Source organism: Larus michahellis, chromosome 2 (genome assembly GCF_964199755.1).
Source record: "Larus michahellis chromosome 2, bLarMic1.1, whole genome shotgun sequence".
NCBI lineage: Eukaryota > Metazoa > Chordata > Aves > Charadriiformes > Laridae > Larus > Larus michahellis.
Window position 1 is genome coordinate 122,743,260 of NC_133897.1, and position 22,043 is coordinate 122,765,302.

The 22,043-nt window shown below is 38.8% G+C and overlaps 1 protein-coding gene across 5 annotated transcripts in view; it reads left to right on the forward strand.

The window, feature by feature from the left end:
- Nucleotides 1-20,328, forward strand: part of ASXL3 (ASXL transcriptional regulator 3) — a 136,903-nt gene extending 116,575 nt beyond the window's left edge. For 4 of the 5 annotated variants that reach the window (XM_074576924.1, XM_074576920.1, XM_074576922.1 and 1 more), the window contains 4 exons: nt 1,388-1,484; nt 1,961-2,066; nt 7,143-9,096; nt 11,769-20,328. In XM_074576924.1, the coding sequence (XP_074433025.1) occupies nt 1,388-1,484; nt 1,961-2,066; nt 7,143-9,096; nt 11,769-15,452 (5,841 nt within the window). In that variant the 3' untranslated portion in view covers nt 15,453-20,328. Of the gene's footprint in view, nt 1-1,387; nt 1,485-1,946; nt 2,067-7,142; nt 9,097-11,768 lie in introns of those variants that run through there. The other variant, XM_074576923.1, reaches the window with a different exon arrangement.
- Nucleotides 20,329-22,043: the final 1,715 nt, after the last annotated feature.

Genomic DNA, 22,043 nt, shown 5'->3' on the forward strand with positions numbered 1-22,043 from the left:
CAGGAAATCACAGGCAGCAGTACTGTAGGTTCATATCCTGCTGAGGGACCCTGGTACCGTGCACACACTGTTTTTCTTGCTGTAATCAAATGCCTTTAGCTTTGCCTGTTTTTCAGCATCCGTGCTTATCACTCTATTTCTCTTTTTACTACTTCACATCTTTCTGGTTTACTCCTATGAGATTATTGTGAGACAGGATGTCAGCTAGGCAATGGGTGAATTAGCAAAGACTGTTCTGAAAGTAGAGGCAGTATTATCAGTGAAATATAGAGCTCAGTGAGGGAGATCCGGCTAAATATAATTTAATGTTTCTGACACATCTGCTTCTTTCTAGCTCCAGTTTGAAACAAGCACTGAGAATTAGGGGATATTACATAGCTAAAACATGTTAATATGCTGGAAAATGTGCTGGTTTCTACTGCGAGATCATAACTGGTGTTGTCAAACATTTATCTCTTAGTTACCTTAAAGGATGTAAAATAGTGAGAGTGTTTGTTCTAGTAATGTTACATCTTCTGCTGTTCCCTCTCTTTCTCTCTGTATTTGCTAGTTTGTTTTTATTGTCTGTTTATTTGTTATGCTAGAGGTGATGCCCACTGCTAATTTGTTTTATGTAATTACTTTTTTCAGTTATTAGAATTCCTTCAAATAGTCAGACATATCCTCACAACCTGAAAATAAGCACTAAGTTTTATCATAAAAGAAAGCTCAATAGTTGGATTGCTTTTGAGAATTATTGTAGAAAATACCATGATCAAGACTTTTAATGGTGCTTTATTATTGAATGTTTGACAGATGTATAAAGTAAAAATAATTATAATGTTCTTCCACAGTTTTCACTGTCGATGCCTATAAAATTATGTGTATAGCTGTATCTAGTTTTAGTGCTAAGTTTACACCAGTTATTTTATTAAGGTTACCTGTCATCCACTCTTCTGCCAGTACAGCATATTAGCTAACATGAGTGTTAGATTTATTTGGAAAGAGCAAATTTACTGTCTTCATTACCTTTAATTAACTTGTTTTGTACCATATTCCAGGCAGATGCACAAGTACAATAATGATCTTAATTTTTGATTGCGTAAAATAGCTGTAGACATAGGCTCAAGATAGCGGGCTGTGATTAAAACACATCAATCAGTTGTAAACTGAGTTATCATCAGTAATACTGATGACTGAAGAGAGCACACTGATGCTGGATTAAGACCACTTGCATTTACAGTAACGACTATAATGAAAATGCTGGTTTAGTAGTAGTAGGTAATTTTCTTTGTTATTCCCATTCCCTATGCCTCCCCACTTCCCTTAATTGGAACTCTGTTTTTATGTAATCTTAGCTGACGCTATTTCTGACACTATCTTCTGCTACCATCGGCTTATTTTCTAGATGGGAAGTGATGGAGTTTTGCGCCTCAGTAGTTCTGCTCTAAATAATGAATTCTTCGCATACGCAGCACAAGGGTGGAAACAGCGATTGGCAGAAGGTAACTCTCTACTTGTTCTCAGATTTACCAAAGGTTAATTGTTTTTATGAAGAATGTCTCTGTTTCTACATTTGAGAGATACTTATAGAATAGAAAGTGTAATACACCAGTAATTCAACAAAAGGAAAATTGCTGATTCCATTTTGCATTTAGTGTACATTTTTACAGCTTGCTGTGGCAGCTTGTTTTGACAGTTTAAAGAAAAAAAAACCAAGCATTTTCATCACTTCCAGCCTTGGAAACATAAATGCATGCAACTAAATGCCACCAATATACTTTTGAAATACTGATATTATATGGTAAATTAAATCTTTCTATGTCACATTCACTTTTGTTTTTCATTATTTTCATTTGGAATTGTTGGATGACTGTAACAGAAATCGCTGTATGTCATCTTTGTATCTGTAATTTATAATTGCTCATCTTAAGCTAATCCTTGACAACTTTTATTCAATTTGTTAGTATTTGTTTTTTAGGAGAATTTACACCAGAAATGCAGCTGCGCATCAGACAAGAGATTGAAAAGGAAAAGAAAACAGAACCTTGGAAAGAAAAATTCTTTGAAAGGTTTTATGGTGAAAAGTAAGTATTGAAGCAAATAAAAGCATTTTTTAAATTTTTTTTTAGGAGCAAATGAAAATATAAATCTCTGCTTCACAGAGCACAGTCATATGCTGTAAAACTTAATAAAGCAGTTATCAAAGGCAATCATTGCCCAGTATAAGAAGTTGTGGATAGAATTATAGTGGTGTGTCTGCACTTGCATTACAATTACATTTGTGAAGGTTCATAACTCATCCATAAAAATTCATTCCAAGGAGAGCTTAAGACAGAAGGCCCAAGCGTGTGAGTATTTTCTAATTATCTTTTAAAAGATAGCGTTAGGGCAGTTCTCCCCTCCTGCAAAATAGAAATACAGCTTCTACAGACTAGAAGACCGGTAGAAATATTTCTGTAGTATGTTTTTATTTATTTTATTTTTCTAACCTAGTTGCAAAGTTTCTAAAATCAAGTAGTGTTTTTTATTGTTTGACTGAGATGACCCTTTGCTGGAGTAGAATATATGACATAGAAGAAATATTGGCTAGAGACAACTATAAGTGACAATGACTAGTCTAATTTTATAAGTGAAATGCAAAGGATATATAAATACCCTTATATGAATTAGATCATAACACTCCAGGTGCACAATGGGACAAGTCAGCACAATTTCATTGATGAAGATATGGAGATGGCATTCTGCAGCATCTGAAGATTCAGTTCTTCAGGTTTTTTTAAAATCAAAATTTAAGGAGAGTCATATCTTTTTAAAATTCAAAAATCTTCCATTTAAAAATTTCTTCAAAAAGTTAACACTTGTAATTACATCTCTGTTTTTAAAATTATTAAGTATTAAAAGTATTAATTTTTGTAAAGTATAAACTAATTCTTTAAAAGTTACTGATTTTTTTTTTTATTTATTCATTTTCAGGTGGGTTTTAATGGAATTTATGCATAATACTTAGCAGACAAAAATGCGCCATTGGGAACCATCCTCACATGAGATGCCTTAGTTTTGTTGTTATAAGTTTTTTACTTAGGAAGTCCAGGGCACAGGGAACCTTTCATATAAGTGATTAACGTACAGATTAAGGCATTAACTAAAGTGTTTCTGCAGTAACAGTGCTACTTCTCACAACCCACTGCCTTGGACCACTGGGAAATGTACTGAAAACAAGGCAGCAAATGGACAGATCCATTTTAATATTTTATTTTGCACATGCTTGCTAAGTGCTCTCTCCCAGTGAGAATACTATTTCTACACCACTTTATCTTTACATATAATGGAAATTCTAGGGTCTTAATATGGCAGACTTTCTTATTGTCAAGTGCTTAATTTCTTTGAGACCTCAGCGTAGTCCAGGTGTTGATGCCTTTAGTATCAAAAAATATTAATTAGGTTTTTCGATAAGGAACGTAATGGTTTTTCCTTATGCGCGTCAAGAGAAGAGTCGGTTACCAGCCTTTCATGAAGGAAAGGGCTATGTAAGGTATTGGCACAGGGCCTTCCACAAGAAATAGGAGCTTAGTACCAGCAAAGGATGAGCACTTCACTCTGAAGCCTATTCCTCAGTCACAAATGACTGTCACATGCACAGTGAATGATGCTCGTAATTTTACAGAGCCAGCAGTCCTGCCGTGCTAGCTGAATGCTGGACACTGTGATGGTTGGCAGATAATTGCTCAGTCTGCAGTGATACATGTCATTTGGCTTGATAGGTTCCTGACATCAACATTGTTATGCAAAATGTCATATTGCACATAATTTCCATGATGACTACAGTATTGAATCTGGTCCCCCCTGCTCTTTCCCCAGCTTGCATTGTTTCACTTGCATTCTTCTTCCTGGCTCTTACATAGGCAGATTCTACTTCTTCGTTGCTTGGCCAGATTTAAGTACTTTTTCTCATTATTTACTGACTAAATGGTAGCTTTTGCTATAGTTTCCACCTTGTGCAAGTTCTCTCACCTTTTTTCACTTTGGGTTTTAAACTTGCTTTGAGTATGACTAGGCTTTGTCTCTTTTCAGGTATGTTGATTCAAGTGAAGTAGCAGATTTTGAAAGCTTCCTGAGCTATTTCTCACATGCACTGTCTGCAAAATGGATCTCCCTTGCAGTCTAACTTGTTCACTTTACAGTCAATGTGGTATTTTTGCTCTGATTTCATCTGATTTAATCTTTTAATATTCCATAACTAAATTCAAGTTTCACCTTATACTTACAGAAGGACCATTAATAGATGCAGAATCTTTGTAAACTTTCCCAGTTCATGGCATTCAAAGGCTTTAGAGTACTTCTTCCATCTTGGCTCTACACATTATGTTTCTTGTGTTTGCTCTTATCTGTACTTAGGCTGTTTATCATGGGACTGTCAGTTGTAGTTTACTTCCATCCATTTATGATCTTTTTCCGCTTCCTTATGGTTGTTAATTTTTCGTCTCTCTGACTTGCTTTAAAAAACAAAAACTTCTTTCTGCAGTCATTTATCTAGGATCAGCTGATGCGTGTTGCCAAAAATCCACATTCTTCTGGCTTGTTGCCCCAGGATTGCAAGGGTTATACTCTATTGTCTCAGTATGTTATTTCTTTTCCCATGCTCGAGAGAGTTCCATGTCAGGATAGTACTGCCAGCTCACTAAATCAAAGCTTTAATTTTGGGTAGACCTTCTCTAAATTTTATTGCTGATTTAATCCTTCATTATTTTTTTTTTTATTATTATTTTCCCCGGTACTCATTATCACAGCACTAGAACATCAGCGTCCGTATATCTTTGAGTAGCTGTTGTGGTTTTTTTTTATTTGATGACTGACTGCCCTTACTTTATCAGCTCAGTCCTGTCCTTATCACTTTCACTGATGGCTATTTATTGTTGTCCTCGTATTTTTGTGCCATTTTGCAAACTTTGCGTGTCTTTTTCTTTAAGGAAGAAGACAGATCAGCTGTTTGTCTTGCAATCTGAGATTGCCTTAAACATGCTGATCTTGAGCCTTCTCTTTTTGAAAGCCTTTTTCTTCACTGCAGTATCTTCTTCAAGATAGTAGTATTTCCAATACTGCAAAAGATGGATTAAAATTCAGTACGTGTTCTGCTGGCCTTAATCCTGCATTATCTTATTTTTCTTACACTTCTTCCTCTTCAATATGTTACTAGAATGGGTGTATTTGTGTAGTGTCCGTGTGACAGTTGCATTCACCTTTATCCTGTCCTTCGTTCCTTTGCTGGTTTTCATTCCATAAAGATCAAGCAATATCTATTCGTGATGTAAGCCAGCTAGAGGAAATAGACCGCTGATTCAGTTTTCAGTAATGCAGTGGATTTCTTTCCCCTCCTCATTTTCCTGAGATAACTTTTCCTCATTTACACAAGGAATTTTAGAGGAAGTTACTCACCTAAACCTAGGTAAAATAAACTTTACTCACCTAAACTTAGACAGTATAGGGTATATATAGTCTATATAGAAGAAAGATACATCTTCAGAAATGCATTCAATGTGGGAGATGTAAATTTGGTGTTCTGAATTGCTCTCTAGAGAATCCTTCCTCAGCATATTGATGGCACAGGGAGACTTTGTGCATATTAAGTGACTAGTAGTAGGCAATGTTAATAATTACTCTGAGAGTGCTTTTTGAGGTACTAATTCCAGGCTGGGTTTTGCAGGTTTTTGGGTTTTCTGGGTGGTTTTTTTTTTTGGGCTTACAGCTGTCACTGTAATGCATCTACTCAGTATTTTTAAAATCTGCAGCCACAGATTTTGGTGTTTTACATGTTTATTCTGTACTTCCATGTACATGGGCCTTCGTGATCTCTGTATCCTCTGGCTGCACATTGACAAGTTTCTTGCTTCCATAATTTCTGAATATCTTTTATGCTCACTGATTTACATATTATTCTTTGTTTTCTGATTAAAATGAGAACAGAGATCAAACTTCTGTTAATTAGATTACAAGATCCTTAAGACCATGAAATTTCTTTTAAGGCTTCCAATCAAGCTTTTGTGTATTTTCTACTATTATGGAATTGCCGAGGTCCAAAGTCTGCTTGAAAAATCTTACTAAAGATGCTGAACACCTGTACTCCCACTGTCTTTAGAAGGAAATTAGGATGTCAGAGTGCATACATTTTTTAAAATAACCACATTTTCAGCCTTCAGCTTTTCTTTTGGTTTGTTGTGGGTTTTTTAATTCTGTTGAAGTAATAAAACTTTTTTAAGCTAATATTTTCAGGACCACAGGTAAGAAAATTTTCAGAAGAGACCTATGCGTAGGAATAGTTCCTTTGCATTCCATCCCTGAGAATGAATGCATAGTTTCTAAATATGTGTCTTTTTAGCTTCTTAAGAATGTTAAACTTCTTTTTAATTATAGTGGTATTGAATGAATAGCATATACGTAGATCTGTTTATTTAGAAATAGTTTTCATCTTAAATGAAGCATTTAGTTTGCTGAAAAAATGGAGCAAAACCACACAAGCTGTCAGCTGAGATCCTTAGAATTGACTCTGAGGCTGAAGTTGAGTTACTTTGATTTTCATAATAAATTTGAAATGACTATCAAATTACAAAACTGAAATACATGCTTTGCCTTATTAGTTTTAGGTGCAGCTTTTTAAGTGCAGCATTTAAGCCATATTGCTGGCTGTGTTCACCCTAAATGTAGTTGTATGAGGAAAAAAGGGATTTGCTTCAGAAGTGTTACCGATGGAAGAAGATATAGTTGTGTATTTTCTCTGCAATGCGTGCTGTATTAGTATCGCAGTATTGTGGTGGTATTTAAAAGCAAAACAAAACACACATTTAAACAGATTATGAGTAATGGTGAATCTGTGTAGCTTGCTTTTTTGTTTCATTGAAGTGCCAAATAGTTAAATAATGAATGATAGATTACTTACTTTAAAAAATATTTAGGTTTTTTAACACTGTAAGAAAATCTGGGTAGTTAGGTTTCCAAAATATATAAAACCATACATAAATTAGTCAGCCACCACTTAACCAAACCACTATTTTTAAATGGAAAATATGTCCTCTTTGTAAATAAAAGATGTGGGTGACAACGGCAATCCTGTTCCTTTATCACGTCTGTGATGAAAAGACCTTTTTAATTTGTGTGTTTTTATTTAGGTTGGGAATGTCAAGAGGAGAATCAATGAAACTCACTGCAGTGCAGAACAATGATGAAGATGAAAGCAGTTCTTTGTGTGGATCTTCTGGCACACCTGGTCCTTCTAAGCAAGCAACTTTTGAGGACCAAGAAGAGAAAGGCGCTAAAATTCCACCTTTGCCAGAGAGAGATTATTGTCCACCTCTTTGTAGTATGGAACAGGTTCCTGTCAAGGATCTAACCACAGAATCAGAGGATATACTGGTACCTGAAGAATCAATCATTCAGGAGGAGATTGCTGAAGAGGTTGAGACAAGTATTTGTGAATGCCAAGAGGAAAACCATAAACCAGAACATGAGTTTTCTGAGGAGTCAGTCAGTCCAGCTGGCACAAATGAAGAAACAGAGGCAGTACAGCTTGCAGACAGCACCGAGTCCTGTGTCATGATGAATGATGTAACTGATACTGTATCCCACATTGAAATTAAAGTGGAGTTGAAGTCTGAATGCCCTCAGGAGGAGATGTCAGTTGTGATAGATCAGCTGGAGGATTGCATATCACCAGCACGATCAGCTTCATCCTCAAACTCTGTCAGTGATACAGCAGAGAAAGATTCTGAGTCTGCAAAAGAGATAATTGCACCAGAAATGCAAAACGCTGCTCTGGAAGGCTCCTTGTTCACTGGTGGAGGCATTGCAGTGGATATGGAGCTTCAAAGTGACCCTGAGGAACAGTTGTCTGAGAATGCCTGTATTTCTGAAACTTCCTTTTCCTCTGGAAGTCCAGAGGGACCATGTGTTTGCATTGCTTCCCCTGGAGGAGACACTCAGTCAACTTCAGAGGAACCCTGTACTCCAGCGTCTCTTGAAACAGCTTGCTCGTCTGAAGTGTCCAGCACTGAAAACGTTGAAGGTGATATTCAGCAAAAGGCCAGTGATGAAAATTTGCACACACCTTTAATGTCAGAAATCTCTCCAATGTCCACCTCACCTGTAACTTCGGAAGCATCTCTGATGTCAAATTTACCTTTAACATCAGAGGCATCACCAGCTTCTAATTTACCTTTAACATCAGAAACATCTCCAATGTCTGATTTGCCTTTAACATCAGAAACATCTTCAATATCTTCTGTTCTTCTAACTTCTGAAACATCCGTAGCAAATAGTTTGCCTCTTCCATCAGAGACATCTCCAGTTTCTAATTCCCCAAGCAATGAAAGACTTATTCTGCAACAAAGGAAATCACCATGTTTGTTGGAAGACTCCCTTCCCACTTTGAAAGAAGAAAGCCCTGCCATTCCTAAGGTGGTTCAAGAAGAGAATCTTGTTGTTCAGCCAAAGCAACTTCAGAGTGCCCCTGAAAATATGAAAGTTGGTCCACTAACAATTATGCCTGATACTTCAGTATTGGAAGAGCCCCAAAGCAAAAACCTCAGTCATCAGCCGTGTAAGTCACATTCTGAAACTGAGAAATCCTACATTGCATCCATTCCAGAACACTCTCCTCCAGAGGTGATCAAAATTAAAAATCAAAGTGTTCAGCAAAGAGGTGACAAGAAAGGTACACTCTTGCCATCAGAGGTAGCTGTCTTATCAGAAGGATCAGTTGGCAAAAATATCGAATTGCTTCCATCAAAGCCACATGACAAACTATATACCTCATCTTTAGAGAAAGCTACGTTCTCTGAAGTGTGCAGAAGTAAATCTCACAAGCTAACAGGCAGCACCCAAAGCCGCCTAGAGAGTTCACATTCTTCCAAGTCATTAGAACCCACAAAATCACCTGAAGTGAGGAATGAAAGTAGAGACCCAGAGATCCCAAAGAGGAAAACAGCAGAACAGCACAGTTTTGGAATCTGCAAAGAGAAGAGAGCTAGAATAGATGATGATCAGCCTAACCGTAGTGCTTCATCAACGAGTCCATCTGATAAAGATCAGCCACCCAGAGAAGAACCCCGAGTTCCACCCCTTAAGGTAAAGTAATGAATCAACAGGCTGAATTGGAAATGAAAGGTTTATTATCTCCCTCCTACTGACTGCATGCAGACACAGCGCATGGTGTATTTTTCGTGAAAGTGTGAGGGGTGTTAGTACTGATGGTTTCACTTTACTATTACGTTCCTACCATGCCAAATTACTTCTGATATAAATATACCTGTAGTTCTGCAGTCAGGGTCTTTGCTACAAAATTGGCTTTGTGTGAGGGAAAGTTTTCCAGGATCTATGGCTTAATCTGATTCAAGAGCTTCCCCATTATTTAAATAGTCCTACTTGTTTTTCTAATTGCCCAACTGCATTATCCACTTGTTCTCCTGTGGGTGACTTCTCCAGCAAGCACAAATAGTAAATGTTACCGTAACCAATACTAAGAAAAACAACCGGTGCCTTAATCCAGCAAGAGAACCTAGAGTCTGAATAATTGGAGATCCCTTTGCAAGCCCAGGGCTTGGGGTAGGCTGAAGTAGAATTAATTGAAAACAGAGACCTGGCTATCAGGGGGAAGTGTCTAATTGATATATGTATAAATAGCTTTGTTAATGGCAAAGTAAAAAGTAGAATAGATACAACAGCTAAGCAAACACTTTTATGTGTATCATTCTGCTATGCAAGAAGGTAAATTCCGGGTGAAAGGTGGGGTTTTTTCCTAACAGAGGGTTCTATAGATTTAGTTATATATAGGCTCAGCATTTTTACCCTTTTGATTTTGTACATGATGACATCAGCCAAGTTTTAGATCCAATTTGCTGAACTTAAGCCATTGACTTCGCAATACTAGTTCCTGATTATTCAGAAATGCCCTTTTCTGCATTTATTTTTAACTGCTGCAATCACTGAACATTGTTAATATGGCCAGGAGGGCAAATAGGCTAACTGTTTTTATCACTAATGCAGCAGCGTATTTCAACTAATTTATTTTTATGATCAGTGATGCAACTGGAAGTTAGCCCATTCTGAGTTTAGTGATATTCTTTCATATTTGGAAGGTCTCTATCTAGCCTAGTACATTCTAATAATTCTCTAAGCACAAAGGAAAATGGATCGCTAAGGAATAAAAACAGGTCATGACTGCAATACTGAAAAAAATAATGAAGCACTTAGAGCTTTAGCAGTTCTGGTGATGCAAAGTGGAAACTGAAAAAAGTTGCTACTGAAACAAAAAACAAAGTGTTTTGAAGTAATTGTGAGTTTGTGATAGTCTTTAAAATATATTCATGTAAATGTTAAACCCTCACAATATTACGCATGTGCGTTTATTTATAAGCCAAAAATTTAACAGCTAGGAAAAGTGAGGTATTCCAGCCCTGCAGACCAGCATGGAGTTGTATGGTTACATAAATGGTTATATATTACATTACCATCTTACTATTGATTTCCACTGATGTCTTATGGAAAATCAGATGCTGTCAGTTTTGCACAGTCTTATCTGTTGAATCTCCCCGAAGCCTCCAGCCAGTGAATGAAAATACTGAAAAGTTGGCAAGCATTTCAAAAAATAATTTTGGACAATCAATTCTAGTTTGTTTTTTGTGTGACAAGTATTTGGCTCTTGGGTCTTCTGACCAACAAACTCCTATCCTTTGTTATTAAAAGAGGAAAAAGAACCCCAGTTATCCTAAATCATTCTGCTGTATGGCTCTCACTTTTTCTTCAAATATTATCTAGTTTTCTTCTTGGCTCCTTTCAAGGTAGAGTTCACAGCATTAGCCACTAAGTCCTATTACTGTGGACAGCCGGTAGACATGTGTCCCTTTTAAGAAATGGAAATGGTTTTTTGCCAACCTTTGGGTATTCTGAGAGTGTATGAGTTATGAAAGTGGTCCCAGGACTCTTAATCTCTAATCCTAAAAACAGATGTGCCTAAGTGGATACATACTCATAATTCCAGTGATTTTACAGGTTATTATTTTGCTTAAAGTTTTAGGTATTTAAAACTTTAATATTTGCATTTTTAATATCTGTAGGTTTGAGGATTTAGTTTTTGAAGTGCAGTAGTGTAGGAGGTATCCCAGGGATGTACTAAAGCAGGTCTTTTAAAATTGCAAGCGAGGAAGGGAAAGGCGTATCCTTTGATGATTCACTTCTTTTACACCACTACTCTAAAGTGCTCTATGCTATAACATGAAAAACACGCTCAGTGGAGACAACTGCTACATCCTATCTAAAGGCAAGATTGGTTGTCTGGTATATAAGGGAAAGACAGGCTGTTCCTAATGTCTTAGTCATTGGAGAACAAGGAGCAAAAGCACTACATGATCGTTATTTTTTCACACATTTCCAGCAAGTGCTTAGTTGTAGGCTCTTTTCCAGTATCATTGCACTAGGCTTGTTGACCTTCTCAGTTAAATACACTGCAGATAAAACAGGTCTGACAAATTGTATCAGATAAGCATCATGTTGTCATCCAGATCAATCTTTCTTCTTGTCAGAAGGATCAATGTGAGTAGGCTAATACAGGTGTCAGTTATTCATGCTGGAGAATGATAAAATACTGCAGTGTAAGTATCCTTAATTTATAGCATTTTTCTGTATAGCTGCACTGAACAGAAATTCCCTTCATTACCTTTCTCTGACCCCTTTAAGAGACTGCTGGTGATTTTAGTGAGTCGATGATCTCAATAAAATTATTGGTTTTTTTCTTCCTTTAGATTCAGCTTTCAAAAATTGGACCACCTTTCATCATCAAGAGCCAACCTGTTTCTAAACCAGAACCTCGAGTTTCCCCAAGTACATCAGTCAGCAGTGGGAGAAACACTGGGGCTAGAACTCTTGCAGATATCAAAGCAAGAGCTCAGCAAGCAAGAGCCCAAAGAGAAGCTGCAGCTGCAGCAGCCGTGGCAGCGGCTGCGAGCATAGTCTCTGGAGCAATGGGGACCCCATGCGAAGGTGGGAAGACAAGAACACTGGCACACATCAAGGAGCAAACAAAGGCCAAGCTATTTGCAAAGCATCAAGCCAGAGCTCATTTACTCCAGACTAATAAAGAGTCAAAGTCGCAGTTCAGCTCAAAGGAAAGTACCTCATCTCTGGAGATACCGACTTCTACTGACGCAAAGATTGAAGGTTCTACTGGTGTCATTATAGTTAATCCTAACTGCAGGTCCCCTAGCAACAAGTCTGCTCATCACCGTGAGACTACCACTTTATTGCAGCCATCACTGAACACAGCTACGTTACCAGAAACTGCTACTGAGATACCTGTGCACAGTTCTGATGAAAATGTACCTGTGCCACAATTGTGTGAGAAAATTATTTCATCTACCTCTACTGAAAGTAACAGTGTGCCAGTGCTTTATAATAAAAGTTCAGTCTCTGTGTCTGTTTGCAGCACTGCTATGTCTGGAGCAATTAAAGAACTTTCTTTTGCAAGTTCTGTTGATAAATCCTCTGTTTTAATGTCTGTTGACAGTGCAAACACAGCAGTTTCAGCTTGTAATATAAATATGCTGAAAACCATCCAAGGGGCTGATACTCCATGCATAACCGTTGGACCAAAATGTATTGATAACAGTAATGTACCAGTCTCCATAGACAATACGGTCTTATCAAATGCCATCGATGACAAAAGGTTGCCGATACCAAGTAGCAATGCGAATAACACAGTCTCCAGTCATTATGCCACTGTGCCAGCTTCATCTATTGCAAATAATTTGCCAAATCATCTCTCTGGTAGTTCTGTACTGATTCCCCCAGTGGGGACTACCAACAGATTTTCTTCTGATAAGATAGCCATAACTGGGTGTAACGAGCAAAGCCCTGTCTCCATTCACACTACCGCTAGGTCAGCTTTAAGTTGCAGTGAGGCCCTTGCAGTAGCAGATTCTGTTGCAAGGCCGCCCATTTCAATGTTTACTAGTAACATGGTGACAATAAGCTCTTATGATAACACTACTAAATTAAATGCTGATCTCTTAGAAAAAAGCTCTGGAGCACGAAACCGAATGGATCTCTCTGGTAAATCTCAGCCGGTGAGCTTTACACAAACTGTCATGAACAGGTCTATACCTTGCAAAGTCATTGTTGACCACACTACAAATCTGAATTCCAGTCTGTCACTTTCATCTTCTATTGAAAACGCGGAGAACAGCATTGACCTGCAGAGCAGACCTGTAAGGACAGAAGCTGCCTTACAAAGTATAGCCTGTCCCCAGGTGTCTGTCATAAGCAGGCCTGAAGTGGTCTCTAATGAAAGCCTTGAGCACAATTCCAGCTTTATCACCATTACAGCAAAGCAAGACAGCAAGAACTTGCAGGCAGGTTGTTCAAGTCTTCGAGAAGTGCCTCTTGCTCCTCAAGATAAGTTAATTGAGGTGGTTACTCCCAGCCAAGGTTTTGCTGAGCAATTAAGAGGTCCTTCAGCATTTAAAAATGAAGCAGATGCTGCCTGTGCCAATCAGTATAACACTAACAATAGAATTTGTTGGCATGATGAAGAGGCAATGAGTACAGACCAGCCAGTGGTCAGCCATCTTAACTCCGGTAAGCATAAGGAATACACAGAGCAAAACTGCTTAAAAAATGTCAAAACCGAACCTTCCAGTTACACACAAATGTCAGAACTGCAATCCAGGAGTCTTTTGACGAGCATTGCTGTTCCTGTTAAATCAGAAACTAATGAGTCTGACAAGTGCTTCAGGATGGACACCGAAGATTTTACAGGACCTGAAATGCCTGCCCAGACCGGGGAAATAGCCACGAGTGCGCAGCCGCCGCAGGCCTCCAAGACATCCATCGCGGACTCCATGGAAGACTCCCTGTCCCTGACGACAGAAACCCTAAAGAGAGTTACCAGTGCCGGGGGCTCTAGCTGTCGCTTGTCGTCAGTGGAGGCCAACAATCCTTTAGTGACACAGTTACTGCAAGGGAATCTGCCTTTAGAGAAAGTGCTGCCGCAGCCCAGATCAGGAGCCAAACTAGAAATTAACAGGCTTCCCTTGCCTTTGCAAACTACCTCAGTATGTAAAACAGCAGTGTCCGAGAGAAATATTGTTGAACATCCTTCCAACTCTCCTAATCCAGATGGTAAAGGATTTACCGCAGGCAGCATAGCCCCACTCCAAATCAGAAAGCGTGAAAACCATCCGAAAAAGAGGATGGCCAGGACTGTAGGGGAACACGCTCAAATTAAATGTGAGCCTGGGAAGGTGTCAATGGACACAGATGTTAAAGTGGCTCCTTGTGTAATTAGTTCCAGCATGAATCAGCTAGGGCATGGTCAGTCATTTAAGCAGGAGTGGCTGAACAAACACGCCATTCAGAGCCGAATCGCTCACAGCCCAGAGATCAAGCAGCAGAAGAGGCCTTTGCCTTCATGCAGTTTCCAGCAGAGCTTATTTCACATTGATAAAAATGGCAGCTTTCACGCAGAAGCTAGTACCTCACATAGACAGCATTTTTACCAAATGTCCATGGCTGCGAGAGGCCCCATTCCTACGGCAGCTTTGTTGCAAACTACTTCAAAAGGCCCACCTGGCTGCAACGCATTTGCTTTTAGCAGACACCTGGAACAGAAGGGCTTGGGAGATGTGAATATTTCTACAGCAGCTCACCAGCTGAGGCTAGGAAGTGTGTTTTCCCCTAATATTCAAATTAAGGAAGGTGATGACATTGCCAGTGCCTCTCAGACTCTGCAGAGTAAAACATTAGTGCATCCCCCTCCTCCCCCTCCTCCCCTGCCGCCTCCTCCCCCCCCTCACCCAAATGCAGAAGTCCCCTCTGATCAAAAACAACCGACAGTCACTATGGAAACCACTAAAAGACTTAGTTGGCCTCAGCCAGCAAGCATCTGTAGCAATATAAAATCTGAACCTATTTCTTTTGAGGAAGGTTTAAGCAGCAGCTGCGAACTGGGCATGAAACAAGCTTCCTATGATCAGAACGAAGTGAAAGAACAGTTAAAAGCGTTTGCATTAAAAAATGCAGATTTCTCTTCCTATTTACTTTCTGAGCCACAAAAGCCTTTTACCCAACTTGCTGCTCAGAAAATACAGACGCAGCACCCACCGCAGCAGCCGCAGCAGCCACAGCAGCAGCTCTGTGGAAATTACCCAACGATACACTTTGGTAGCACAAGCTTCAAAAGGGCAGCATCTGCGATTGAGAAGTCGATTGGGATTTTAGGAAGTGGCTCGAACACTGCCACGGGCCTGTCTAACCAGAACGCGCAGATCCCGCTTCAGAAATTTGCTGACAGTAGCAATGCCGATGAACTGGAACTGAAATGCTCTTGCAGGCTGAAAGCCATGATCGTGTGCAAGGGCTGCGGAGCCTTCTGTCACGACGACTGCATAGGGCCTTCCAAACTGTGTGTAGCTTGTCTGGTTGTACGGTAGGAAATGAATCAAAGATGCAGTATCCCTTATCAGCGTGGGAGAGCAGGACAAAGGAACGGAGAAATTGGAACAGTTTAGGCCACTAATGGTTTGCAATTAGTTGATTTATTTTGTTTATTTTTTTTTTGAGGAAACCGGTAGAAGTAGTTTAAAAACAAAATAGCCTTGTTACTGCAGCTTCTATGATCTGTCTTGCTGTGCTAAAAAAAAAGGCATTAATGCATGTCATTCGTAGCTTCTATTTATTTGCACAAAGTGCAGCACATTTTTTCTCCACTTTTTGATAACCGATACAAGCTGCAGGTTGAAGATGAGTGGAAGAATAGCTCTGCAAGAAGTGGAGTAACTATGCAGAATAGTGACTGTTTTGAGTGGGGTAGTGGCAAGGTGCGGGGTATTGGCCATCCTAGCTTCTAAGTTTGCAGTTTTTCTGCTGACAGGATTGTCTTCTTCAGTTGACTTTCACTGTCGAGGGCTAAAATACAGTCACTTCACCTAGCAAAAAATAAGGGAGGGATTTAGATTGTTAGAGGAGTTTCCTTACATGCCCGCCAGGGACCATGGAATTCAAATCTTGCTCCTCATATCTTCTTGTTGATTCCTCGAGAAAGATTCGTATATGCGATGGGTTAGTGGGACCAACACTGGAATCACATTGGCTTCAGTAGAGTCTGGAGAAAGTGACTTCTGTACTGGGAATTAGAAACCTGTTTTCTCTTCTTGTTTCCCACTCACATATTCTTTATTTGTATTTTTCTCTAATCTTTCCACTCGTTTTGTCAGTCCCAAATATATATATAAGGTCAGCCTTATGTAATAGGTTCTGGATGTTTTAGCCTTTCCGTGGCCTAAAAATCATGCATTCGTATGGTGAATGAATAAGGAAAGATTCTAATTGTGTATTGGTTGAATATTAGGTTATCAGTTGTTTTTCCTCTTATGTGAGTTACTCTATTTTAAACAACATCTCAGAGTTTTGCCACTTAAAGTAATTCTTAGACTTATTTACAACACTGACTTTTTTTCTCAAAGGAATCCAGACCCCTTACTCTACCTTTTAGAAATTTTTGCAAGGGATACTGCATCTTTAAAGTAATCTTCAGTATTTATCCAGTACTGTATTTACATTTAGGACTATAGCCGCATTCCAAATGCGCTAGCCACCGTAACAGCAGAGAAGAAAAATGATACTTTTGGGGCCCTATTCACCTAAAAGGAAAATACTATAAAGGGATAAAGCACATGCAGTTGCTGGGGAGATGAAAATACCTTGGGTTTTTTTACTCCCACTTCAAGAACACAAAGTGTGGAGTGCAAGTCATCCATCTGCCAATATGTGGTTGGGTCTGCCCAAATGTCAGCATCAGAAAGAAATGTTATTTTTACCATTACAGTAGAACCTCACTAATCCAAAGACCTTACAGTCTGCTGAAGAAAACTGATTTTCCTTCCACAGTTCTCAGAGAGCAATGTAGTACGAATGTGTGAGATGTAACACTGCTTGGATTTCGTGGTGCAATTTACTGTTGCATTCTGAAACATTAGTGTGAATGATAGAACTACATTAAGGAAATAAAAAGTATACCGCGTTTTACACTATACCTTTTCTATATGGTGTTTGTTTGCATACTTATTCATAAGCTCTAACTGGATTCCCTGACATGGGTGCATATTAGTGAGGTTCTATTGAATAGAGGAACCACATTTATTTTCTTGTGGGACCATTTTCACAAACATGATAAATGCCATTTATTGTCTTAAAAGTGAGCTGGAATATCTACAATGTACATTCCTGTCACAGGAAGCTCTATGGTGCACCTTGATGTTCTCTTTTATTGTAATTAGCAACATATCGATATTATTTTTGACACTGTGTGGTACAAAGGCCATTTATAATTACACTAACAAATTTGTTGCTGATACAATAATATATTTTTTCTATACAAAAGTGCTCCTTAATATGACATGTGAGTTAAGAAATGGCTTCTCAGCACTTTCAGGTCTTCTGGTAGGAAAATAAGCCAGCCAAGCAAAAATCTAAAAGTAACCACATGAAAATTAGCATCCAGTGCTATGCCCGCTGCTGGCAAAACAGTGACTGGAAAATACTCATGAGTAAGCATGAGTGGAGTCAGCTCGTGCATATAAAATACATATTTGAGGAGCCTTTGTATTGGAATTGTATTGCATCGTATTTGTCCTTGGTAGAGGTAGGATACTTCTATTTAAAAAAAAGAGAGCAACCAGTCTTAGACTTCTAATAACCTGTGTTTGTATAAGCCTGCTGGGAATCCTTATTTCTAGCTCAGGTTTTCCTGTCCACAGCACATAAGTCAATATTTGTTTGTACTTGCATCTTGAAATACTTCTTGTATTGACTGACATAATATAGAAATAAATTCCAGCCACAAAATAGTTTTACTTTGTTCAAAGGATAAGAGTGTGACTAATGTGGTAGGTAACTCATTCACGTCACATTGTCATTTTTGTATCAGGATTGCAACTTGCATGTGTGAGGTCATGATAAAATGTTATTTAAAATGGCGTTAGACTGGATGGTGCTATGTTGTATTACAAAACTGACCAAACTCTTCCATAGTGCAGTTCCACTCCTTCTGTTCTTGAGTCGTTGGAGCTGCACCAGGCATAAACTTGACCAATATGTTAGCCAACAGTCGTGAAGTGTTGTTGCAGATGATAGTTTTTTAGGGTATTAAAACACTCAAAAGCAACTGTGGTGACATAGGAGCCTGACTGAATCCCAGTGGGACTGAAAACCTTACTTGGATTCTGGTAGCACACAAATACTTGGGGAAGAGTGAGCCTTGGTCTTCAATAAGAACACAATCACATTTAGAGGTTAATTTTGAATGACTTCTTTTTTTGTTTCATTGTCCAGGTTTCAGGCCCAATGTCATTGTGTTTTCTAATGACCATACAGTTTGCACCGTGGGGTGTTAATAGTTTATGCACTGAAAAGTGGTGGAAGAATTGCTTAAGAACACACTGCTCTGTGTTTGCGTGTGCGTACGTATGTGTCCCAATGTCCAGCATGTATAATTTACCTTTTTTTTTCTTTTCTTTTGAATCTCCAAAATTGTTCCCCTACTCCTACCCCTGGAGCAGCACTTTTGGGTGAGAGGGAGAAACATTCTTTTTTTTCTTTCCTCCCTCATTATTGTTTTAATTGCATACCTGTGAGATATGCAGATAATGTTAGGGCATTTGCAGTGTGTGTGTGTTTGTGTGTTTCTGTTCTGAACTAATTTTCCAAGCAGAAATTCCCTTTGAAATAATGTTTAAAAAGAAATAATTAAGAAATGGTGAACTGGATGCTCCCTGTTTGCATTTTATTTATCTGCTGAGGTCTAGTACGTGAAATAGTGTTTAAAGACAAAAATCGAGGTTGAGCCATAAAGCAAAAGGTGTATTCTCTGTACTATATACTTTCTTCTTGAGGGTGGTGCATGTTGTCAGGGTAAGCTACAGAACGTGCAGGTGGTTTTTCAGGGCCCTGCAATTCCTTGCACAGTTTTGAAGCTGGTGCATATGGTGCTTTATAATGCAATTTCTGAAGTAAAATTACCTTATGCTGCACCCCCTTCCCCTTATAAACACACGCACAATTTCAGAATCGGTATTGTAGCCTCTGGTTTAGCAGTTTCTCCAAGGTGTGGTGAAGTACCAGGATAAAAACTCAAGATGAGCTGAGAAGCGTCACCGAAAGGGATCATTTTAGCTGACACGCGTGAACGGCCCTGCTCTGAGCACTGAATGGCTTCTGCAGTCTCCTGGCAGCAGCGCAGTGCCTCGTGGCTCTGCAGAACACTGGGGGGGCAAGCAGCAAAATATTCAGTGGATTTATCATGGACCCGTGTGGCTAAATGTTTCTGAATCTATGAAATCCTGTCGTCTTCGGTCATCATGCTTTGTCACTGTAAAACCAACGAAAAGAAAAAAGAAAAAAAAAAAAAAAGCATTTTTTAGTCTAATTTAAGGAGCTGCTTCTTTTATAGCACATAATATTTCGCTTTGTACTATATTTGATAGTTAAAGAATAATTTAGTCCGTAGAATAACTTTGTTGTATTTGTACTGTTCATGAATGTTACAAGAAAAGTGCTTTACTTTGTTGCCATAATTCTCTTGTACTGCTGTAAAATATTTTTTCTGCTTTACGGAAACTTAACTCGATTCACATTTTCAGTACAGGGTTTTTTGTGTGTATGTATTATTATTATTTTTTCTTGTCAGTATTCTGAATGTTTACATCTGTTCGACATTAGCCATTCTATGCCTTTGTAGGGCAGTATTACTCCTGCAGTATAACAGCGATGTGAAATCCACTCGTACCTAACATGCATGAGAAATACAGATTTACTGGGGAGATCCCTAACGTGCATAGATGTTTTTTTCTATCTGCATTCGGTGAAGTAGATAAATACCCTCCTTCAGTCCTCTACCAAAGAAAATATTATTCCCACAGGACAAGCTCGGAAGGTGGTTCTCTGAATCTTCAGAAGGGGGTGTAGTTGGTTTCAGCGGGATTGCTACAGTTTAATGCTGTTATGCTTTGCTTCGTTACCCCACCAGACGTGACTGGGTGAAACAAGCATTTTAGCAATTTTTTTGGTTCGAGACAGTGTTTTGTTTAGAATTCAGGGATCATGCTTTCTTTAATGGTGCTGTTTGTTTGGTTTTTTTTTTTAAGAAAACAACATTTTGTTGCCTACAGAAATGACCATTCACAAAACCATAAATTAAAATAATTTGTCTTCATAACTTCTCTCTTCTCCCTTTCCTTTTCCCCTTCCCTATGCCTTGAAAATAACAACTTGGACTTCAATATTAAAATATTCCGAAAAAAAAAATAAAGAGATGAAATAATACTTGTCATTTGTTTATTTATTTTACGTTCAGTGCCTTAGGCGGGAGATCCTGCTTGTGCACATCCTTTGTATGTACAGGTTGGTGAAATAGAAATGTGAGGAAAATTGGTCCTTTGACAAAGATTTTTAAATGACGATGTAAGACATAGTCTGAATGACTTCTGATGTAACTCAAATACTAATCATCTTATACTAGTAGAATAAAACTAGGTGTTGTATAATAAGTTGTTGTAAGTAGAATAGTCTGTGGATGAAAGTGATTATACTGCTTTCGGTAGGTAATGCCGGGTGTATTTCAGTACTTTGCCTCCATCTGCAACCCCGTCCAGAACGTGCTTAACACCAACAACAATCCAGGCATACACCTCCTTTATTTCTCATTCCCACAGCAGAAGAAATTAGATGTCCATGGCACCCAAAAGGCAACCAGTCCAAGTTATACTCTTCAAATCAGTTATCTTTTGAAGTCTGGAAGGCCTTCCTGAAATGGAAATTCAGTAGCCATTATATTAAAAATTTAAAAAAAAAAAAGGGTTTTCATCATTTTACCCTGCAAAGAGAGGTTCGAGTACTGGTGGTTAGGGTGTGAGTGTTAGAGGGGGGGCAACAAATAGCTTTTTCATAGGCCTGCTCAGAAATACCAGAACAACGCCTCCTAAACACCATCTTTTGTCTATCTTCCAGTCATTATTATTATTATTTCAGCTGTGGAACCATCTGAGGGTCTTGTTAGCAGCAAGTGGCAGCCCCTTCTGCCAAAATCTGTCCAAATCCAGAAAGAATATGGTGCCACCCTATGCACTTTATAATCCAATGACCTTTTTTTTCATATCCAGCACCTGGCAAACTCTCTCAGCTAGTACTGTCATGCAGATTATTTAACTTGTTAAGTTCTGCTTAGATATTTGTCTTTGCGTGGGGCTGTACAAAGTCAGGGACCAGCTCTGCTTCTGGCAGCAATAACTTTTCAAGCTAATTCCTTTTCACAAGCTTTCATCTAAGCAATGGAATGCAAATCAATTTGTTAAATCTGTACTACCTAAATACTGACTTTTGCCCTTTTCCTTCTTTTTTCTTTTTAAAACCTGTAAAATATTTCTGCACATTTTTATTCTGTCTTAAAAAATAAATATTTGACTTTTGAGCAGGGATTGCTAAGGACCTTATAAGTATTAATAAATTAAGCCTTGTCCTTTTTTTTACGTCCATGTGCTCTCCTTAGGTCAGCCCAGACTTAGGGAATGAGTTCAGCCAGCAGATGGCATCAGGAGAGAACAGGCTGCTGCGGTCTCGCTCTCTTCAGTTTTCCTGTCCCTCAGCAAAAGCACACGGCACGGAGAAAACCAACCGCGAAAACACAGGGTTTCTGGGTTTGTCTTTCTTCAGTGCGGAGCTTTAGTTGTGGTGCAAACAAGCCCTCCTTCTCCCCCGGCCCTGGGACTTGGCCTTCAATAGAAATGATGCCCTGAAGCTCACATCATCCTTCCCTGCACTTGGCAACTTTGGCAACATCTGAAAGCACTGTCTGAGTTGTGCAGTCCATGGAAGTGAAATACTGATACACTGGAAAAAATTCTTCCTCAGGCCAGAGCCAGGGCATTTTTTATTTATTTTTTTTCTCGCTGTTTCCTTTTCCACTGGTGGATGAAAAGAGACAGCAACACAGCCTTTGGTATCAAGGCGCTTTTCACAAATGAAGGCTT